Source organism: Anolis sagrei, chromosome Y, assembly GCF_037176765.1.
Source record: "Anolis sagrei isolate rAnoSag1 chromosome Y, rAnoSag1.mat, whole genome shotgun sequence".
In the NCBI taxonomy this organism is placed as follows: Eukaryota; Metazoa; Chordata; class Lepidosauria; order Squamata; family Dactyloidae; genus Anolis; species Anolis sagrei.
The window spans coordinates 40610232-40628491 of NC_090035.1; the positions used below are offsets into that span (position 1 = coordinate 40610232).

An 18260-nucleotide genomic window follows, 5' to 3' on the forward strand; every position below is an offset into this window, starting at 1 on the left:
GGGCTGCAAGACCAAGAACAAGCCACGAGAGTAAAGACAAAGATCCACCCAGAGGAAAAGTGTTCCTGCCATACATCAAGGGAACCACTGACCGCATAGGGAAGCTGATGAGGAAACACAACATACAAACAATCTACAAACCCACCAAGAAAATCCAACAAATGCTACGTTCAGCAAAGGACAAGAGGGATCCTCTCACCTCTGCAGGAGTCTACCGCATACCATGCAGCTGTGGACAAGTCTACATAGGGACCACCAAACGCAGCGCCCAGACACGCATCAGGGAACATGAAAGGCACTGCAGACTCCTTCAACCAGAGAAGTCAGCCATAGCAGAGCACCTGATGAACCAGCCTGGACACAGCATATTATTTGAGAACACAGAAATGCTGGACCACACCAACAACCACCATGTCAGACTACACAGAGAAGCCATTGAAATCCACAAGCATGTGGACAATTTCAACAGAAAGGAAGAGACCATGAAAATGAACAAAATCTGGCTACCAGTATTAAAAAACTCTAAAATTATAACAGCTAAACAACAGAGAGGAAAAAACCAGGCACAGATTAACACCTCCCAGCAGCAGATTTTCCCAGGCGCAGGCAGGCCTTCAAATGCTAATGAAGGTGATCAGCTGAACATTCACACCTAACTGCAGCAGGGAAGAGCTCCTTGCCCCACCCCAGCCATTCCACAGATATATATAAACCCATTGTCCTAATTCCAACAGACCTCTACCTCTGAGGATGCTTGCCATAGATGCAGGCGAAACGTCAGGAGAAATGCCTCTAGAACATGGCTCTATAGCCCGAAAAAACCCACAAGAACCTAGAGTTCAGTACTCTCTGCCAAGGATTTAATTCTGTAATTTTTCCCATCTTTGCTAAATAGAAGTGAGGCAGGATAAATCCACCTGAATCGAACCCCAGTTCTGTTGAGGCTTCTAGCAATCGATCCCAGTCTCACGATCTCTCCTCGTTTCTTTTGCCAAGTCCGGAAGGATAAACATTCTGCATTCTTTATACACCAAATTCCAGGTGGACCGTAGCCTTTTGAAAATCTCATCCTTTAATTTCTCTCAGCCAAAAGCAACAAAAGCAGTTGCACGGGGAGATGCAGTATGATGATTCACAAGAGAGGGGACTCTGAGAATCAACTAATTCAGATGGCAAAGACAATGTCTCTTTTTCTAATTGCTCAATCCTTGCTTCTTTACTGTCAGCATGTTTTTTAATGTCTGAGATGGTTGCTTTAATCTCGACAAATTCTGATGCTAAACTTTTGATCGAAGAGTTCATTTCACTCATAAGTGACATAAGGTAGTCCAATTTATCATCAGTTGTCATTACCTTACACTGGATGTCAGGATTTCGTTGGGAGTCAGGAGTAGAAGTAGAAGTAGTTTGCTCCATAATGCTTGATTAATGGAGTCTTCGGTCTTCGGTCTTTGATCTCAGGAACAGGGAGTCAGGAATTGTCGGCTGATTTATACTTATCTCGCTCCAAGTGCAGGGTAGATATTTTCTCAGTCTCCTGCACTGAGCTTTTTAAAAAGTAGACAGACAATTTCAAGTCGACTCTTAATTAAATTTCTGGGATAAATAGCTATTTCAGCAGAGCAGAACAGCTCTGCGTCTAACCCCGTTGGCTTCCCATGCTCCTCCCCCAGATACACTTGGATACACTTTTTTTGTCCTGTTCACCATCTCATCCTGACCAAGACCAACCCTTTTGGGATCCAAATTTTTCCTTCTTTACCCATCCACTCATGAATTTTTTTAATTGCAGCATTTTAATTCCTTTTCTCTGTTCAGCTGTTAAAATGCTGATCCATATTTTTTAAAAAGAGAAGAGGAAGGGGAGGAAAGGACAGGGAGGGGACTGTTGGGTGAGTGGACTTATTAACAAAATCTCCTCCTCATAAATGAACAGCAGAGTAAGTTTTCAGCAGCAGCGTGACCCAGCACCACTACCCCAAGTGATAAAAAGAACAAAAACATGCAGACCAATGTTATGTCTTCCATAGGAGGCTTTTCTTTATAGCAAAATAATTTGGTTGCACTATTTACAACAGTGGTTCTCAACGTTCCTAATGCCGTGACCTCTTAATACAGTTCCTCATGTTGTGGTGACCCCCAGCCATTACATTATTTTCATTACTACTTCATAATTGTAATTTTTCTACTGTTATGAATCGTTATGTAAATATCTGATATGCAGGATGTATTCTCATTCACTGGACCAAATTTGGCACAAATACCCAATATGCCCAAATTTGAATACTGGTGGGGTTGGGATGGTAGGATTGATTTCGTCATTTTGGAGTTGTAGTTGCTGGGATTTATAGTTCACCTACATTCAAAGAGCATTCTGAACTCCACCAACAATGGACTTGAACCAAACTTGGCACACAGAACTCCCATGACCAACAGAAAATACTGGAAGGGTTTGGTGGGCGTTGACCTTGGGTTTTAGAGTTGTAGTTCACCTACATCCAGAGAGCACCATTGACTCAAACAATTATGGATCTGGATCAGACTTGGCACAAATATTCAATATGCCCAAATGTGAACACTGGTGAAGTTCAGGGAAAATAGACCTTGACATTTAGGAGTTGTAGTTGCTGGGATTTATAATACACCTCCTACCAAAGAACATTCTGAAGCCCACCAACGATGGAATTAGGCCAAACTTCCCACACAGAACTCCCATGACCAACATAAAATACTGTCTGTGATGGTCTTTGGTGACCCCCTGACACCCCCTCACGACCCCTTCAGGGGTCCTGACCCCCAGGTTGAGAACCACTGATTTACAAGAAAAAGCTTTCCATAATGGAAATGAAGTTCAACCTTCACACTGGAGCTTCACACATGAGGCCTTCTCGTAACAAGGCCTACCTCACACTCTGAGGCCTTTCTCTCACAATGAAACCTACTACCACTGAGACCTATTCTCCCCTGAGGCATTCTTTCACACAGAGAGGCTTCTCTCATACTGAGAGCTCTCTCAGACTGAGGCGTTACTAAGCAACAGGCACACCTGCTTGTATCGAAATACAGCTTTTATTGAGTCATTGCTTCCATTTAACCTTTTCACTTCTTGGCTCACATTTTTAATGTTTCTAACAGGAACTTGGGGAGAACCCCCTTCCTCCTGGTCCACCCACCCCGCTCCAGCCCGGCATGCGGCCCCCAAGTTACAAAGTTTGCCCATACCTGCACTACATATATATATAGCTAAACAATGTGGTTTCTTGGTCAATTGTAATTACAGTTCAGTGGCAACACATAAACTATGGTTCTAAATGATGTGTCTAGATTTTATAATAAAAAGTATGCCAGTATAGTGAGGTGAATTCACAGAACCACATAAAACAGGGCAGTATTTGCTTTAAACTTGGCAGCTAACCTTTCCCCTCTTTCGTCCCTTTGTGGAAACACATCACTCTCCAGGTTGGAAGAAGTGGGAACATCCCAGCCGGGACAACTGTCGATACAGACATTACACATCCTTATGAATTTGATTTTTACCTCTGTAGCCATGCAGGAATACAGGTAAGGAAAAAGCAAACATCCTAGTGAGGCCAGTGCTTGTAGATGGGAAATGAATAATCTGTGAATGAACACTCGATTGATTCCCCCCCCCCCCCCCCACACACACACACACACCATCCCATTAACCGAACTAATATAAAACAGCAAAGAGTGACTTGTAATTAGTATCACATCCTTATATGGTAATGGCTTCTTTAGTTATGGATAAGCCTAGATCAGGGGTCCTCAAACTTAGGCCCAGGGGCCAGAAACGGCCCTCCGAGGTTATTTACCTGGCCCTCGCTCAGGGTAAACCTAAGTCTGAAATGACTTGAAACCACACAAACAACAACATCATCAACAACAATCCTATCTCATCAGTCAAGAGCAGCCCCACACTTCCTATTGAAATACGAATAAGTTTATATTTGTTAAAATTGTTCTTCATTTTAATTATTGTATTGTTTTTAAGTGTTTTTTTGTACTACAAATAAGATATGTGCAGTGTGCATAGGAATTCATTCATTTTTTTCAAATTATAATCCAGCCCTCCAACAGTTTGAGGGACTGTGACCTGGCCTTCTGTTTAAAAAGTTTGAGGACCCCTGGCCTACATAAAGTTTATTAATAACCTTTGAAGACTTAATAGGAAGTGAGTCATAAGATAAGCTGTGATGCTTTCTTGGGGATGCATCCAAAGTTCCCTTTAAGGTTCTGATGTGCAACAGTGACTCACGAGTGTATCATTCCTTTTCTCACCTCCACAAAACAATATATGTTTAAAAGTACACTGTCAAGTTTCCTGACAAGCAATAAATATGGGAAATTATTGCCATTTTGAGATATCACAGAAAGTGTATTCGACTCTTTGAAACCATGTTCTCTTTTCCTTAGGGTACCAGCCGCCCCTCACATTACCATGTATTGTGGGATGATAATTGTTTTACAGCGGACGAACTTCAGCTGCTCACCTACCAGCTCTGCCACACTTACGTACGCTGCACACGCTCTGTGTCCATCCCTGCACCAGCTTATTACGCTCATCTGGTGGCATTCAGAGCAAGATATCACCTTGTTGACAAAGAACATGACAGGTGAGTGGAATGATGGCAGTCATCTTCTTAATGTGTGGCAAGCACTTGATTTGAGCCCTGAGTTAGTTTCCAGAATGTTTAAGTATGACAACCTATTACTGTATAAAGACTCCCTCGACTGGATAGTGGAGCCTGGAGGCCACTGCTTGCAATATATGATATGTATCTCTCCTCCCTTAACAGTGTGTTTTGTTTTCCAAAGGCTTCCTCAACCCGCTTCTCTTCCAAGGCTAGAATTGCCCATTTTGGAAACTTATTTTTAAGAGCAAGAGAGAGACAGAAAATGTTTTGAAATGGGAATGTTTTGAAAAGGAAAAGGAGGGGGAGAGGTTAGGAAGAGGGGGGGGGAGTTAGGAAGGGGGGGAGATTTTTTAAAGCCCTCTAGATCTATAAATATGCTTTTATATATGCATGTTTCTCCTGAATTCTTTGCAAACCATATATATGTATAGAGAGAGAGAGAGAGAGATTTCCATGTACCTGTATATCTATATGTATACATTATTTTTATATATGCATTTTTCCCTCACATGTTTGCAAGTCTTTGCAAATCCTATATAGATATAGGTAGGTAGTCCCCTGACATTAAGTCCAGTCATGTCTGACTCTGGTGTGTGGTGCTCATCTCCATTTCTAAGCCGAAGAGCCAGCGTTGTCCGTAGACACCTCCAAGGTCATATGGCCGGCATGACTGCATGGAGCGCCGTTACCTTCCCGCTGGAGCGGTACCTATTGATCTACTCACATTTGCATGTTTTCGAACTGCTAGGTTGGCAGAAGCTAGGGCTGACAGCGGAAGCTCACGCCGCTCCCCGGAATCGAACCTGCGACCTTTTGATCAACAAGCTCAGCAGCTCAGTGCTTTAACCCACTGCACCACGGGGGGCTCCATATAGATATAGATATAGATATAGAGATAAATATATATTTGTATCTCTCTCTCTCTGTGTATGTGTGTGTGTATAGATATAGATATAGATAAATATATATTTGTATCTCTCTCTCTCTCTCTGTGTGTGTATATATATATATACACATTATATATATTAATTTTCCCCTTACATGTTTGCAAGTCTTTGCAAATCCTATTTAGATACAATTATCTATAGAGAGAGAGATGTCTAGATAGACATTTTGCTGAGTCATTGCATCCATTTAACCCTTTCAGTGCTTGACTCACATTTTTGTAATTAAAAATACCTAGTTAATTTTTAATATTTTTGACAACACTCAGGATTTAAAGTGTAAAGTGCTAAGTGAAGTGCTGTACATTTCTCCCTGTTGAAATTCATTTTGTTAGCATTGATTTTTTTTTAGCTGCCGTATCACACTGTTGACTTTTGTTCAGCTATTAGAATTTATAATAAATATTATGACTAGCTAATAGGATTTCTATATTTGCAACTTAGATACCTGAAAGCGCAATGAGGGAGCATATCCCAGCCATTTTGAATGGTAAGGATGTTGTTGATTCTCTCCTTTCTCTTTTTTTCCCGCTTTCAGTGCTGAAGGAAGTCATGTTTCAGGACAGAGCAATGGGAGAGATCCTCAAGCCCTTGCTAAGGCTGTACAGATTCACCAAGACACCTTACGCACCATGTATTTTGCTTAATTAAGGGAAAAAATTACAAGAACAGAGCCTATTCACAAAAAGGAAGAAATGCAGATTTAAAGTCACATACAGTGTATGTTTCCAGGGGGGGACGGAGGTCAGTTAATGGGGTGGGTAGGATGCTTCTGCTGGGGCTGAACCTGATCTGCGGGGAGGGAGGGAGGCAGGGGGCCAGGCCTTATCCTTGCCTTGACGCAAAGAAGATTGTTTACGTCACTGAGGACACGGCACGATTATGCACTATGAAACCAGCCAACTGCTTTTGAAGCAGCCTTCTAAGGGAACCACTGCCACCATTGTTGTCGTCTTTTCCTTTGTGTGTGTGTTTTTTCCATTGTAATTCAGAACCCTTTATGATGCTTTTACCTCAAGTTGCTCAGAAGGACAACTCTTTCTGCAAAAAAAAGAAGACGAAAGAATAATTATTATGGTATTGAAATGAATAAGAACAATCAAAGAGATTGCGGGGTGGGGGAGAATGTGCAAAAACGTTTTTTATCTCTTTCTACCCTGTGGGTCGCAGGTGGCTGTCCACACTTGACTGTGACAGTATCGAGTGTGTATTTGAAGGGACAGCCGTGTCGACTGTCATGAAAGAAGGTGTGGCATGTTTCGCAAGTCCACCAACCCTAATGTAGTTTAGCCAATTGCTGCCTTCCGTGTCTGTCTTCAAAACTTGGAGTCGCTCAGCTCAAGTTAGTTTCAGTAACAAAAACCAAACCGACTGGGTACATTTATGCCAGCGGTATCAACACAGCCTGGTGAATTTAATGATTCTGCTGCTTTCTCTTTCTTCAGAGGTTCCAACTGATTTCCCATCCTCTGTGCCGTGCATATGTATGAGGGTTATCCGGAAAGTAAGGTTACAAGATTTTTTTAAAATATTTTTTTAAATATTTTTTTTATTAACCACAAAAGAAATGCTATATACATAAGAAGAGGTGGAACAATATAGTGAAAGTAAAGTAGGAAATAAAGATGTATAAGTCTTAACAAAAACTACTTCATTCTTTTATTTAAGCCAGATTCTTTACAGCGATTCAACTTGTTCTCCTTTTTTTTTCTAAACATCTAATAATTTTATTACATTTATATTTCTTTCATTACAAAAACAATCTCTATAATTCATATAATTACTTTTTTCCCTTTCCCCAGTTGTGCTACCCCTTGTGCTCCCCATCTCCGGAGTTCTTCTTTTCTTTATACTCCCACCAGAACCTCATTTCTTCTGGTGGGGTTTGGTTCCCATCTTCTTTCCTTAATGTTTCCTCAATAAATATTTTCCATATATTTTCAAAATCATTATCCTTCCTTAGACCTTTTTTAACCTTTAAATTGCATGTTAATTTGTCATTTATTGCTAATTTCCAAATTTCCTTGTACCATTCTTCTATCTTAATTTCCACCTCTCCTTTTGCTATTTGGGTAGGGTTTTCATTTTAAATAACGCTATTCTTCCAAACCAAGATAGGTGTGCATTGTTATATTCAACTAATCTTTTCTCTGTTTCTTTCCTTAATTCCGCTAAATTTTTCCTTTCCATCTCACTTTGATTCTTAGTTACTACTACACCTAGGTATTTTATGTCTTCTTTTAGAGTTATTTTTATCTCCCTCTGACTTTTGAAATCTTCCTCTTCTTGTTTTGTATAGTTAAATAAAATCATTTCTGATTTTCTCCAATTTATTTCAGCCCTGTTATTCCTCTAAATTTCTTTATATGTTCTCCTATTATCTTCATTTTATCTGTTATCCTTTTAAAGTCAAAATCATGTCGTCGGCAAACAGGCTAATTTTATCTGTTTCTTGTCCTATACCTATTAATTTATCATCAATCCTTATTACATTTGCTAATATTTCTATTATGGTTGCAAATAGTATTGGTGACATAGGACATCCTTGCCTAGTCCCTCTCGTTACTTTTATTCTATCGGTTATTCCATCATTTGCTAATACTTGTATATAACTATCTGAATATAGTTGATTCACTAGTCCCATTATTCTGCTTCCCGATCCAAATTTATTCAGAATATATTTTATTGTTGGCCATTCTATGCAATCAAATGCTTTGAATATGTCTAGTCCTATGATCCCTGCCTTTATCTTTTTTTATTATCTGAATTTTTTAATTAGTTTCCCTACTAAATTTGATATTTGTCTTCCTTTTATGAAACTGCATTGATCCTTATTAATATATTTATGTATCCAATTATTCATTCTGTTTGCTATAATCGCTGACAATATTTTGGCGTCCTGATTAATTAATGAAATTGGTCTGTAAGACCCTGGGTCTGTTTCATCTCTATTAGATTTGGGGATTAATATCACTAGTGCCTGTTTCCAGGATTCTGGAATTTTTTCTCATTTAGTATTGCATTGTATAACTCTAGTAGTTTTGGGATTCATTTTCCCCAAATAATTTATAATATTCTGGACCTAATCCATCCCATCCTGGGTCTTTTCCATTCTTAAATTTCGATATTACTGTCTCAAATTCTTTTTCTCTTATTGGGGATTCTAATGATTTCCTATCCTCCTCCCTTAATTTTATATTCCAATTTCCTTCCACATATTCATTTATTTTATCAATTGAGTGTTCTCCTGCTTGGTATAGCTCTGAATAGAATTCCTCAAATATTTTTAACTTTTCTTTCATTAATCTACATATCTTTCCTGATTTATCTTTTACCTCATTTATTTTGTTCGCCATTTTCTTTTTCTGTACTAACCGTGCCAACATTCTTGAATTTCTATAGAATTTCAAAGAATTCTATCTTTAGATATATCAATTTTTTTTCTACCTAGTCCATCTCCATTTTGTTTAATTCTTCTTTTTTTGCCCTTAATTCATTGTATATAAATTTGGTTCTTTTTGTTATGTACTGATTTTCCAATTTTTCTATCTCTTTTTCTAGAAATAATTTCCTTTCTTCCTGTTTCTTTCTTACCTTTGATGCTTCTTTTATTATCAGCCCTCTCATCACTGCTTTCATCATATCCCATAATAAAGCTCTTGATATCTCTTTATTGTTTAAGTCCCAAATTTCTTGCCACTGTTTTGCTAATATATAAACAGTTATAAATATATAAACAGTTTTCTCCTGTTTCAGAATACTAGGATTAAATCTCCATCTTTTTATCTGATTGTAATCTTGGTTAATTTCAATTTCTATACTAACTACCGCATGATCAGTAATCCTTATGTTTCCTATTTCGGTATTTGTAACTTTATCTAACATGTTTTTTGTAATGAACATATAGTGTATTCTTGTGTATGTTTTATGCACTTCTGAGAAATATATATATACCTTCTCTCATCTCCTTTTAGTAATCTCCAAGCATCTTTCAATCCCCATTTGCCCATAGTCCTATTTAACTTTGTCATATTGTTGCTTTTATATCTAGCTGTTGCATTACATTTATCTTTTACCATATCCATTACCATATTCATATCACCTCCAAAAATTATATATTTTTGTTGCCATTTCATTATTTTCTTTAACACTTTCTCATAAAATTCTTCTTGCTTTTCATTGGGGGAATAAACATTTACTAATACATATTTGTCTTGTCCAATTTCTCCTTCCATTATTATAAATCTACCTTCTTCATCTTTCAATACCCCAATTTTCACAAAATTACAATTTTTTGCTACAATTATGGCTACTCCTCTAGATTTGCAGTTGCCATATGCTTTCTCATAATATTTTACCCAGTTTAATTTTAGTTTTTGATGAGTTTCTTGGAGAAAATAAACATGCGCAGCATTTGTTTTAAGCAAACCTTCAATTTTCTTTCTTTTATACCAATTTCCAAGACCTGTTCTGTTAATCGTTGCCAATTTTAGTTTAGACATCATTTTTATACAATATATTGTTAACTAATGAACTCCAAACAGTGCTCCTCATCCCATTTCCCCTTAGTTCTATTACCTTTATGTCCCTTAACCCTCCCCTCCCCTCTTTCCTTCCCTCCTCCCCACTTATGAAGCACCCTGCCCCATACCCTGCCCCAAGGGCTATTGTGGAGAGTGGTGCCGCATCTTTGATATAAATTAGTTGCTTCTTTTTGTTTTTGCAACTTGTCTTGTTGCTTAATATAGTCCTGATGCTCTTTATTTGGAGTTTGCAACTGTTGTTTTGTTTCTTGCAATCCTATATTTATGACTTCAAACATTCCTTTAATCTGTTTTTTCTCTTGAGTTAATAGTCTCTCAAATTTGGATACAGTGTCTTTAATTTTTTGGTCAAATTTCACTTCCAGATCCTGTGTCTGGTCTGCAAATTTCTTTTCCATTAAGATTTCTATTTTGTCCATCTGTTTCTCATTCTCCATTCTCATAATTTGGGTTAGCCTCCCCATCCAGTCCTCTTCCTATTGTTCCCCCTTTTCAGGTGGCTTTTCAGGTGGCTTTGTTTCCCCCTGCTTAGGGTTCAGACATTTACCATTACTGTTGCCATTGTTATTCTTGGCACTGCCCAAAGGGGGATTATGGGTCTTTGTTGGACTCTTTGACATGTTTGACATATTTAATTGTCCTTGATCTATAGTCTCAGAGTCTTTTTCCTGTTCTTGTTGTATTCTTTGCAATCTGTGATCGGATGATCTAACCCACTTTTTTTTCTGCAACCCTTTTTTCATATGGTTGTCAGCCTCTTTATTAGTTAATTGGAGAGAAGGCAGCCTAATCTGCTGCCCGTTTCAGTTTCAAAAGTTTGCTTACTTACTTTGATGTTCTTAATCTCCTCCGTGTTCCATAATAATTCTTAATGGCAGCGTCTTAATGGTGTTTTGTTTTTATTTTGCTTGGGAGTATCTTCCCTCTGAATATCTGGTTTGTTTTGATCACCAGCCGCTGTTTTGCCTTCTCCTTTCTCCCTTTGATTCTTCGGAGCTTTAATTGCAAAACCTCTATTTCAATGGAGCTGAATTATCTTTTGTTTGTTTTATTAACCCACAAAATTTGTATCACACTCCGGAGCCATTCTTCTTGGCCACGCCCCACAAGATTTTTTTTTAAATACAAAGAATGAATATATTTTATTAAAATTTACATGGATTGTAGCATAGGAATTACATTATTTTTTCCATATAATCACCATTTAGTTCAATACATTTTGTCATCCATGGGACAAGTTTTTTATTCCTGTGTCAGAAGTTTCCCTCCACCTTTTTCAGCTAGTTCGTCATTTTGATTTTCACCTTGTCATTATCAGAAAAGTGTTTTCCACCTAGGTGTTCCTTCAATTTAGTGAACAGATGATAGTCACTGGGTGCAAGATCGGGACTGTGAGTAGAGTGACTTCAAACATCCCAACCAAATGAAGTCTTGTGTTGCATAAGAGGTGTGCAGACTTGCATTGTCACGAAGAAGACAGACTCCCACTGTCAACATCCCACGACATTAGTTTTGAATGGCTCTGCGAAGTTTCTTCATGATCTCACAATATATTCTGTATTCATTTTGTCACAGTCTGTCTTGACATTACATCCTTTCCATAAATTGAAACTATTTTGCAATGAACCACAGCCTTGTTCATGTCCTTAGTATTTAGGTAGCATATTACAGCATGAACTTCACACTTGGTGGGAAATGGAATGAGGATACTCATCTCTAACCTTCACCACAACACCAGTCGATGAACTACTGACTATTGAAACTGCTCGTTCGCTTCCTCTACATGGCTGCGATACGAACTTCCCGAAAATTCCCCGCCAGAGCTAGGTGCCTTGTAACCATACTTTCCGAATAACTCTCATACCTTTTGGGCACATCTGATTCTCCCCTGATTTGCAGGGGGGAATCACTCCTGTACAGGTGAAAAGAGTTGTGATCTCTTTTTCTTTTTTAAAAAAATGGATTAGTTGATTGGCTGCCTCTCACTTCAATGTGATTGCATATATCTATATATACATCTACTTTGAGGTTTAGCTTCCTCTTTTTATATTTATTAGAGTATAATAATATTAATGCTTTAATTTAAATCAGTGTATGTGGGCAGCATCTGTTTTTATGTTGAGAGACAATTGTTTTGTTTTAAAAGAACTGACAACCTTTTACTATTTTTAGTGCAATAAGCTGTTGCAAAGGAGGAAACAAAATGGTCCGTTTTTGGGAGAATGCATTTGAAAGGACATTGTTAGCCTTAATTTTGAAAGAAAAGTCTTGTGGAATGAGGGGGGGGGGGGGGGTCTTTTAAAATATTATTAATAATAATAATAATAATAATAATAATAATAATAATAACAAACCCCATCATGCTGCTAGTGGTCTGCAAGCTTTTTGCTGTGCTGCACCATGGGGTTTAGGGGCACTTTATTTTTCCAACTTCGAGGACATCCAGGTCTTTTTAGCTCTGTCCAAATAAAACTGGGCAAAAGGCTGAAAGGCACGAAGTGTTTAAAAAAGCAATGCTTTGATCATTTAGACTTTCCTTTTGAAACTGAGTGCTTCATTTCATTTTGCAAATAATGTCATACGTAGCTGGGATACATTGAAAGGAGATCATCAAAATGTGAACCAGATGAATGGGCCTCATTTGATTTCATTCCACTTTTGAAGCTTTTCGAGACGATGGAAAGTGAGCCTGTTTGACTCCACAGCCGGGATTTGAGGATGTTTTGCACTTTTTAAAACACGAACTGCATTTTTGACTGCTTTATTTGCACTGGGTTTGTAGTATGTATGCAGATAGATGGTTCATATGGGCATTGTTAGGTACCCAGCCCTACGGAAGCAAACCAGCCATTTTCCACATGCAAACCATTTAGCTGGTTGAAGTATCTCGCTTAGCTCTGTGCTCTCTTCAAAATGACCCACTATTTGTCAGTTGACTGTATTTTGAGCTGAAAAATATGAGCCCAGTATGCTCCCAACAGACATGAACCTTTCTGATTGTTTCCCCCTCCTATTACTCCCCATATGTACCAGAAAATGAAGTAGTGTTTTGTATGCTTCAAGTGCAGAAATATGCTGCTGCTTCATGGTGTCTCAAGGTGCGTTGCTGCACATGGTTCGGCAAAGTTTACTCCCAATTTGAGTGAAATGGTACAATATGCCTTTATATTTGGGGATGGGGGTGGAGAATGAAAATGCACTTGGATATAATTGTCATAGGGAATCTGCTTGCATTTATGGGGTTGGGACAGAGACATTAGGTGAAAAAGAATGAAAAGACACTGCTAGCATCAAAATATCCCTTGCTAAATTGAACCACAAGTAGTTGTTGTCTTCATATCTCCAGCCTCTAGAAGTTTGGGAATATACGAGGGGCATTAATTAAAGATTTCCCATGATCTACTTCCTGTGGACTGAGAGCAACAGTTATTAGTCCTTCTCTACATAGGTACCACCTAGGGGCACACACTTCTCCATCATTTTAAGCAACTGTAAACACTTTGCTTGTAGATGTCGACAGGTTGCTCTAAAAGCCACATTGTGACTTTGGAAATCAGAGTCTGATCATCTGAACAATGCTTGCCTTTCAAAAATAACTTCCTTGTTGGAAAGAGGTGGAAGTTTGATAGTGCAAGGTCGGGTGGATAAGAGGGATGTGCTAGAATTTCAAAGCCACGGGAGCAGGCTTCTTCAATTTGGGCAACATGTGAGTTGTGAACTGGCGCATTGTCTTGCAGAAGGCGGACACCTTTGATAAGCATGCCACATTGTCTCTTGGCTTCGATGGCCTCCCGCAATTTCCGCAGCAGTGAAGCATAGTGTGCCCCAGTGATCATGGTCCCCTTTGCTAGGAAATCCATCAATCCTACTCCGTGCTGGTCCCAAAATACTGTGAGCATGACCCTTCCTGCTGAGAGTTGGGCACGTGTATTCTTTTGAGGTGATGAGTCATGATGCTTCCATTGCAGGATTGGACTTTAGCCTCAGGATCATAGTGATGGACCCAGCTTTCATCCTGTGTGATCAGTCTATTGAAAAGGTCCTCCTGGTTTTTAATGGCACATCATCATTAGAGCCTGAGAGCATTCCACTCGTTACTGCTTCTGGAAAAGTATGTGAAGATAGTGTTGGATTATTGTTTCCACAGACCTCACACTAATCTTGACATTTTGGGCTAAGTGGCGAATGGCTAGGTGGCCATTTCCCAAAATGGTGACCTCTACTTATTGGATGGTGTGTTCATCTGTAGCAGAGTGGGCACCCTGGAATTGGAGCTGTTTCAACCGAAGTCCAACCACATTTGAATTGATGATGCAAGTTCTTGACTATATCATATGATGGGGAATCCTCAGCATCAACCTCTTTCATCTCATCAAACGTCTCCTTTGGTGTAGGGCCTTTCAAGGAAAGGAACTTGAGGACGGTTCTGTATTCCTCTGAGTCCATTCTCAAACCTCACACCACATATTTTCTGCACTGTAGAAATCTGCACTGTAGAAATCATGCAGTTTGACTCCACCTTTGCTGCCGTGGCTCAATGCTATTTTTTTATTTCGTGTCAGGAGCGACTTGAGAAACTTCAAATCTTGTCTGGTGTGAGAGAATTGGCTGTCTACAAGGATGTTGCCCAGGGGATGCCCAGGTGTTTTGATCTTTATCATCCTTGTGGGAGGCTTCTCTCATGTCCCCACATGGGGAGCTGGAGCTGACAGAGGGAACTCAACCCTCTTTCACTGGATTCGAACCTCTGACTTGTCAGTCAGCAATCCTGCCAACACAAGGGTTTAACCCATTGCACCATTGGGAGTTATTGTTTGGTAAGGCACTAGCATTGAGTTATGTCAGTTAAAATTAGACTGCATTAATTCTACAATGTAGATCAGTGGTTCCCAACCTGTGGTCCTCAAGAACGAAAATATGGGACGGGACTTCCGGGTGGACGGCATGGCGGCAGGTCGAGTGTTCTGAGTACTCCTGGAACACTATGCCTCTCTGACCGGGTGGAGCCCAAGGAAGGCTCCCTCTACCTGGTGGAAACAAGATTGGGTAGACTGCCAAACCCAAGGGTAAACCGCCGACGGTCCTGGGGTGTCCCCCCCTCAAGGGAGAGGCACAACGGACCCGGCAAGGTTGCCCAAAGAGCTAGCGGGTCAGAAGAGAAGCTGATGCGGAGGAATTACCTCCGCCCAACTGCTGGCTCGTCCGCTTTCAAGAACAACTAAACAACTAAACAACATAAAAGTAAGTACAAACAAACAAAGAATCTATCCTAGAGGATTTTGAATATCTTCCTTAGCACTCAGAAAGCAAAGAGACAATTCTAGTGATTGAAAGACCGATAAAGAAACAGAGACGTAAACGCATAGCAAGCCGATCTCTAAAAAGAACCACGTTCCCTTTAAGCTCCCTTCCAATGCAAGAAAATGCAAGAGAACAAACAGCGAGGATAAGAACACCAGATGGAAAGGGAGCAAAATAATTACCAATTAATCTTCAACACTAGGCAAGCTACCAACAAACCATCAAACCAATAGATCAATTAACTAATTAATTAACTAACTAATTAACCAATTAAGCACTCAAGTACCTAATAATTCAACTAATTCAACAAATGTGCCAGAAATTAGTCTGCTGAGGAAACCGGGAGAAGGCTGAAAGGGAAAGATTCAACAATCCTAACACGCGCTGCGGTGAAAACCCCTGAAGAGGACTCGGAAGAGAACTCCCCCGGGTGCCTAGGACTCAGTACAGGTGCCCCCGGCTGGCCCCAGTGAAGGGTCGGCGAGGAGACTTACCAGGGTGAGGCAACGCGGAGGAGCCACAGCAACCGAGAGAAGACAGTGGACTGTGGACAGAGAGGACGGAGACGGAGAGGGAGAATAGAGAGTGAGCAGCTAGCAGGATGCGATGCGCTCATTCTAACCGGCCCCGGCGAGAGGACGGCGAGGAGGCCGACAGGCAGCGGGAGCATCGCTGAGGAGCTGTAGCAGCCATGGGCGGACAGAAAGGGAGCAGCCTACGACAGAGACAACGTGGAGATAACATGGTGCCGCGACAAAGCTGAGAAGCAGGAAGCAGGAAGTAAACAGAACATACCATAGAGACTGAAACAACACTCCTAGACAACACAGAAGAAAGGACATGAAGCGGACGAATGGACAGAGAAGGAAAAGAAACAAGGACAAGAGAGGGAGAAGAGCTGGGATCGGCGAGAAGATGGAAAAGCAGCCATAGAAAAGGGAGCAGCGAAGGAAAAAGAAATACAAAAACAGAAAGAATATAACTAGCGAAGGGCAAGGAATGATAGAAAAGGGCGGAAAGTGGCAGATGGGAAATTAAGGGGAAAGAGAGAAGAGAAGGAAAGGGGAAAAGAGAGGGGGAAGACCCAAGACCACTCCTCTTAAAACCCCTAAAACACAAAGACACGAGGGGAAGGGGGAATTTTTTTTAAAAAAAATCAAAAATCAAGCATCCATCCTCCCACTCCCTCCTGTCTGGATGTACATGGACATATTTATATAGGCACATACCTCTACAATAAACTAAAGCAGATCTGGAAAGAGGGGAAAGGGGGAGGAAAATAAAAAATATATCCCTACCAACTGGCAAAAATAAATATAAAGCCAAAAAGCCAGAGGGAGAAGGCTACTGAGATAAACCCAACAAACCTACAACCCTTCCCCCAAAAACTAAACAAACTCGACAATTTCTGAAATAAACTCAATTTTTTTAAAAAAATGACTACACCAAAAGCAAAAACGGATAAAGAAGATCCAAAAACCCAACAAAGGAAACAATCCCTACCCGATAACCCAAGCTCAAACGATATATTGAGGGAACTATTAAAGCTTGCAGAGAATCAAAAAGCATCACAGGAAACGCAGAAAGCCTTCCAGGAAAAAATGCTAGAAATGTAGGAAGAGCTCCTAGGGGAAATGAGCGGTATGAAAGAAAAACTGCACTCGCTCCAGCAAGACATAAATGAAATCAAATCAGACAAAAAGAAACTCAAACACAAGACAACCTAAAGGTAAGACTCGACAAACTTGAAAACATGAGTATCAAATTGGAAGCAAGACAGGAAAAGCTAGAGATAAAAGAGACGGAATTCCAGCTCAGATTTAGAAACATTGAAGAAGAATCTGATGAGAATATCAACAGAATAATATGTAAAATAACAGCGGAACTATTGGAACGTCCCGAAGAAGAAATATCAGAAAATATAGAAAAATCATACAGAATCATGACTAACTATGTGAAAAAAAATAATAAAGTAGCCCGGGACGTTATAGTTCACTTTACAAAAAGAAACATTAGAGAACAAATACTGAGAGAAAACAATAAGAAACCCCAATACTTTAAGGGGAAAAAAATCTCTATCCTGAAAGAACACCCCCCAAGCATCCTCAATAAGAGAAAGAAGTACTTGTTTCTGGCAGAGTTCCTAAGAAAACACCAGACCCGCTTTAGGTGGGAAAAGATTGAAGGAATGATGATCACCTACAGAGAGGAGAAGTTCTGGATAACATCTGAAGAAAAAGCTAAATAATTTCACAAAAGAATGTTGAAGGACCTAGAAAGAGACAGATACCCTGATGACCACAGCAGTAGAGAGAGCAAGAGAGCAAGACTTCTATCTCCGACCCTTACAACCACAACGATGACTCTGAATACTCCTAAACTGGACTTAGACGCACCTGATATAAATACTAGGCCTGTCCGTTTTCGTTTGTTAATTCGTTATTTCGTAATTAAATCGTTATTTTTACCATATCCAACGCGATTTCAAAACATATTTTCAAACCCGGAAGGGTTTAAAAATATCGAAACAGCAGCCCCATATATTTTACGAGCTTCAGCTCGTGTCGTTAATGGGATGGAGGCTGCTGTGCTGACTGAGTGCTGCTGCTGGTGCCTGGGAGCCAATCCGGCGCTCCCAAGCACCCCAGCAGTGCACCGTGGCAGGAGCCGTAGCCGATTGGATGGCGCGCACGCGCTCACCCTTACAACCGGCCTCCGCGCGCCATCCAATCGGCTCCGGCTCCTGCGCCCCCCTCCTCCTCCTCCTCCCAGCTGTGTTGCAGGAAGTGCTAGGAGGAGGAGGAGGGCGCAGGAGC

General features: G+C 40.2%; 1 protein-coding gene across 3 annotated transcripts in view; it reads left to right on the forward strand.

Moving 5' to 3' along the window:
• The window catches only part of LOC137095532 (protein argonaute-3-like), a 255766-nt gene that overhangs the window by 225733 nt on the left and 11773 nt on the right, over positions 1 to 18260 (forward strand). For 2 of the 3 annotated variants that reach the window (XM_067462304.1, XM_067462305.1), the window contains exons 17-19: positions 3460 to 3561; positions 4435 to 4634; positions 6138 to 12426. In XM_067462304.1, the coding sequence (XP_067318405.1) occupies positions 3460 to 3561; positions 4435 to 4634; positions 6138 to 6246 (411 nt within the window). In that variant the 3' untranslated portion in view covers positions 6247 to 12426. Of the gene's footprint in view, positions 1 to 3459; positions 3562 to 4434; positions 4635 to 6137; positions 12427 to 18260 lie in introns of those variants that run through there. The other variant, XM_067462306.1, reaches the window with a different exon arrangement.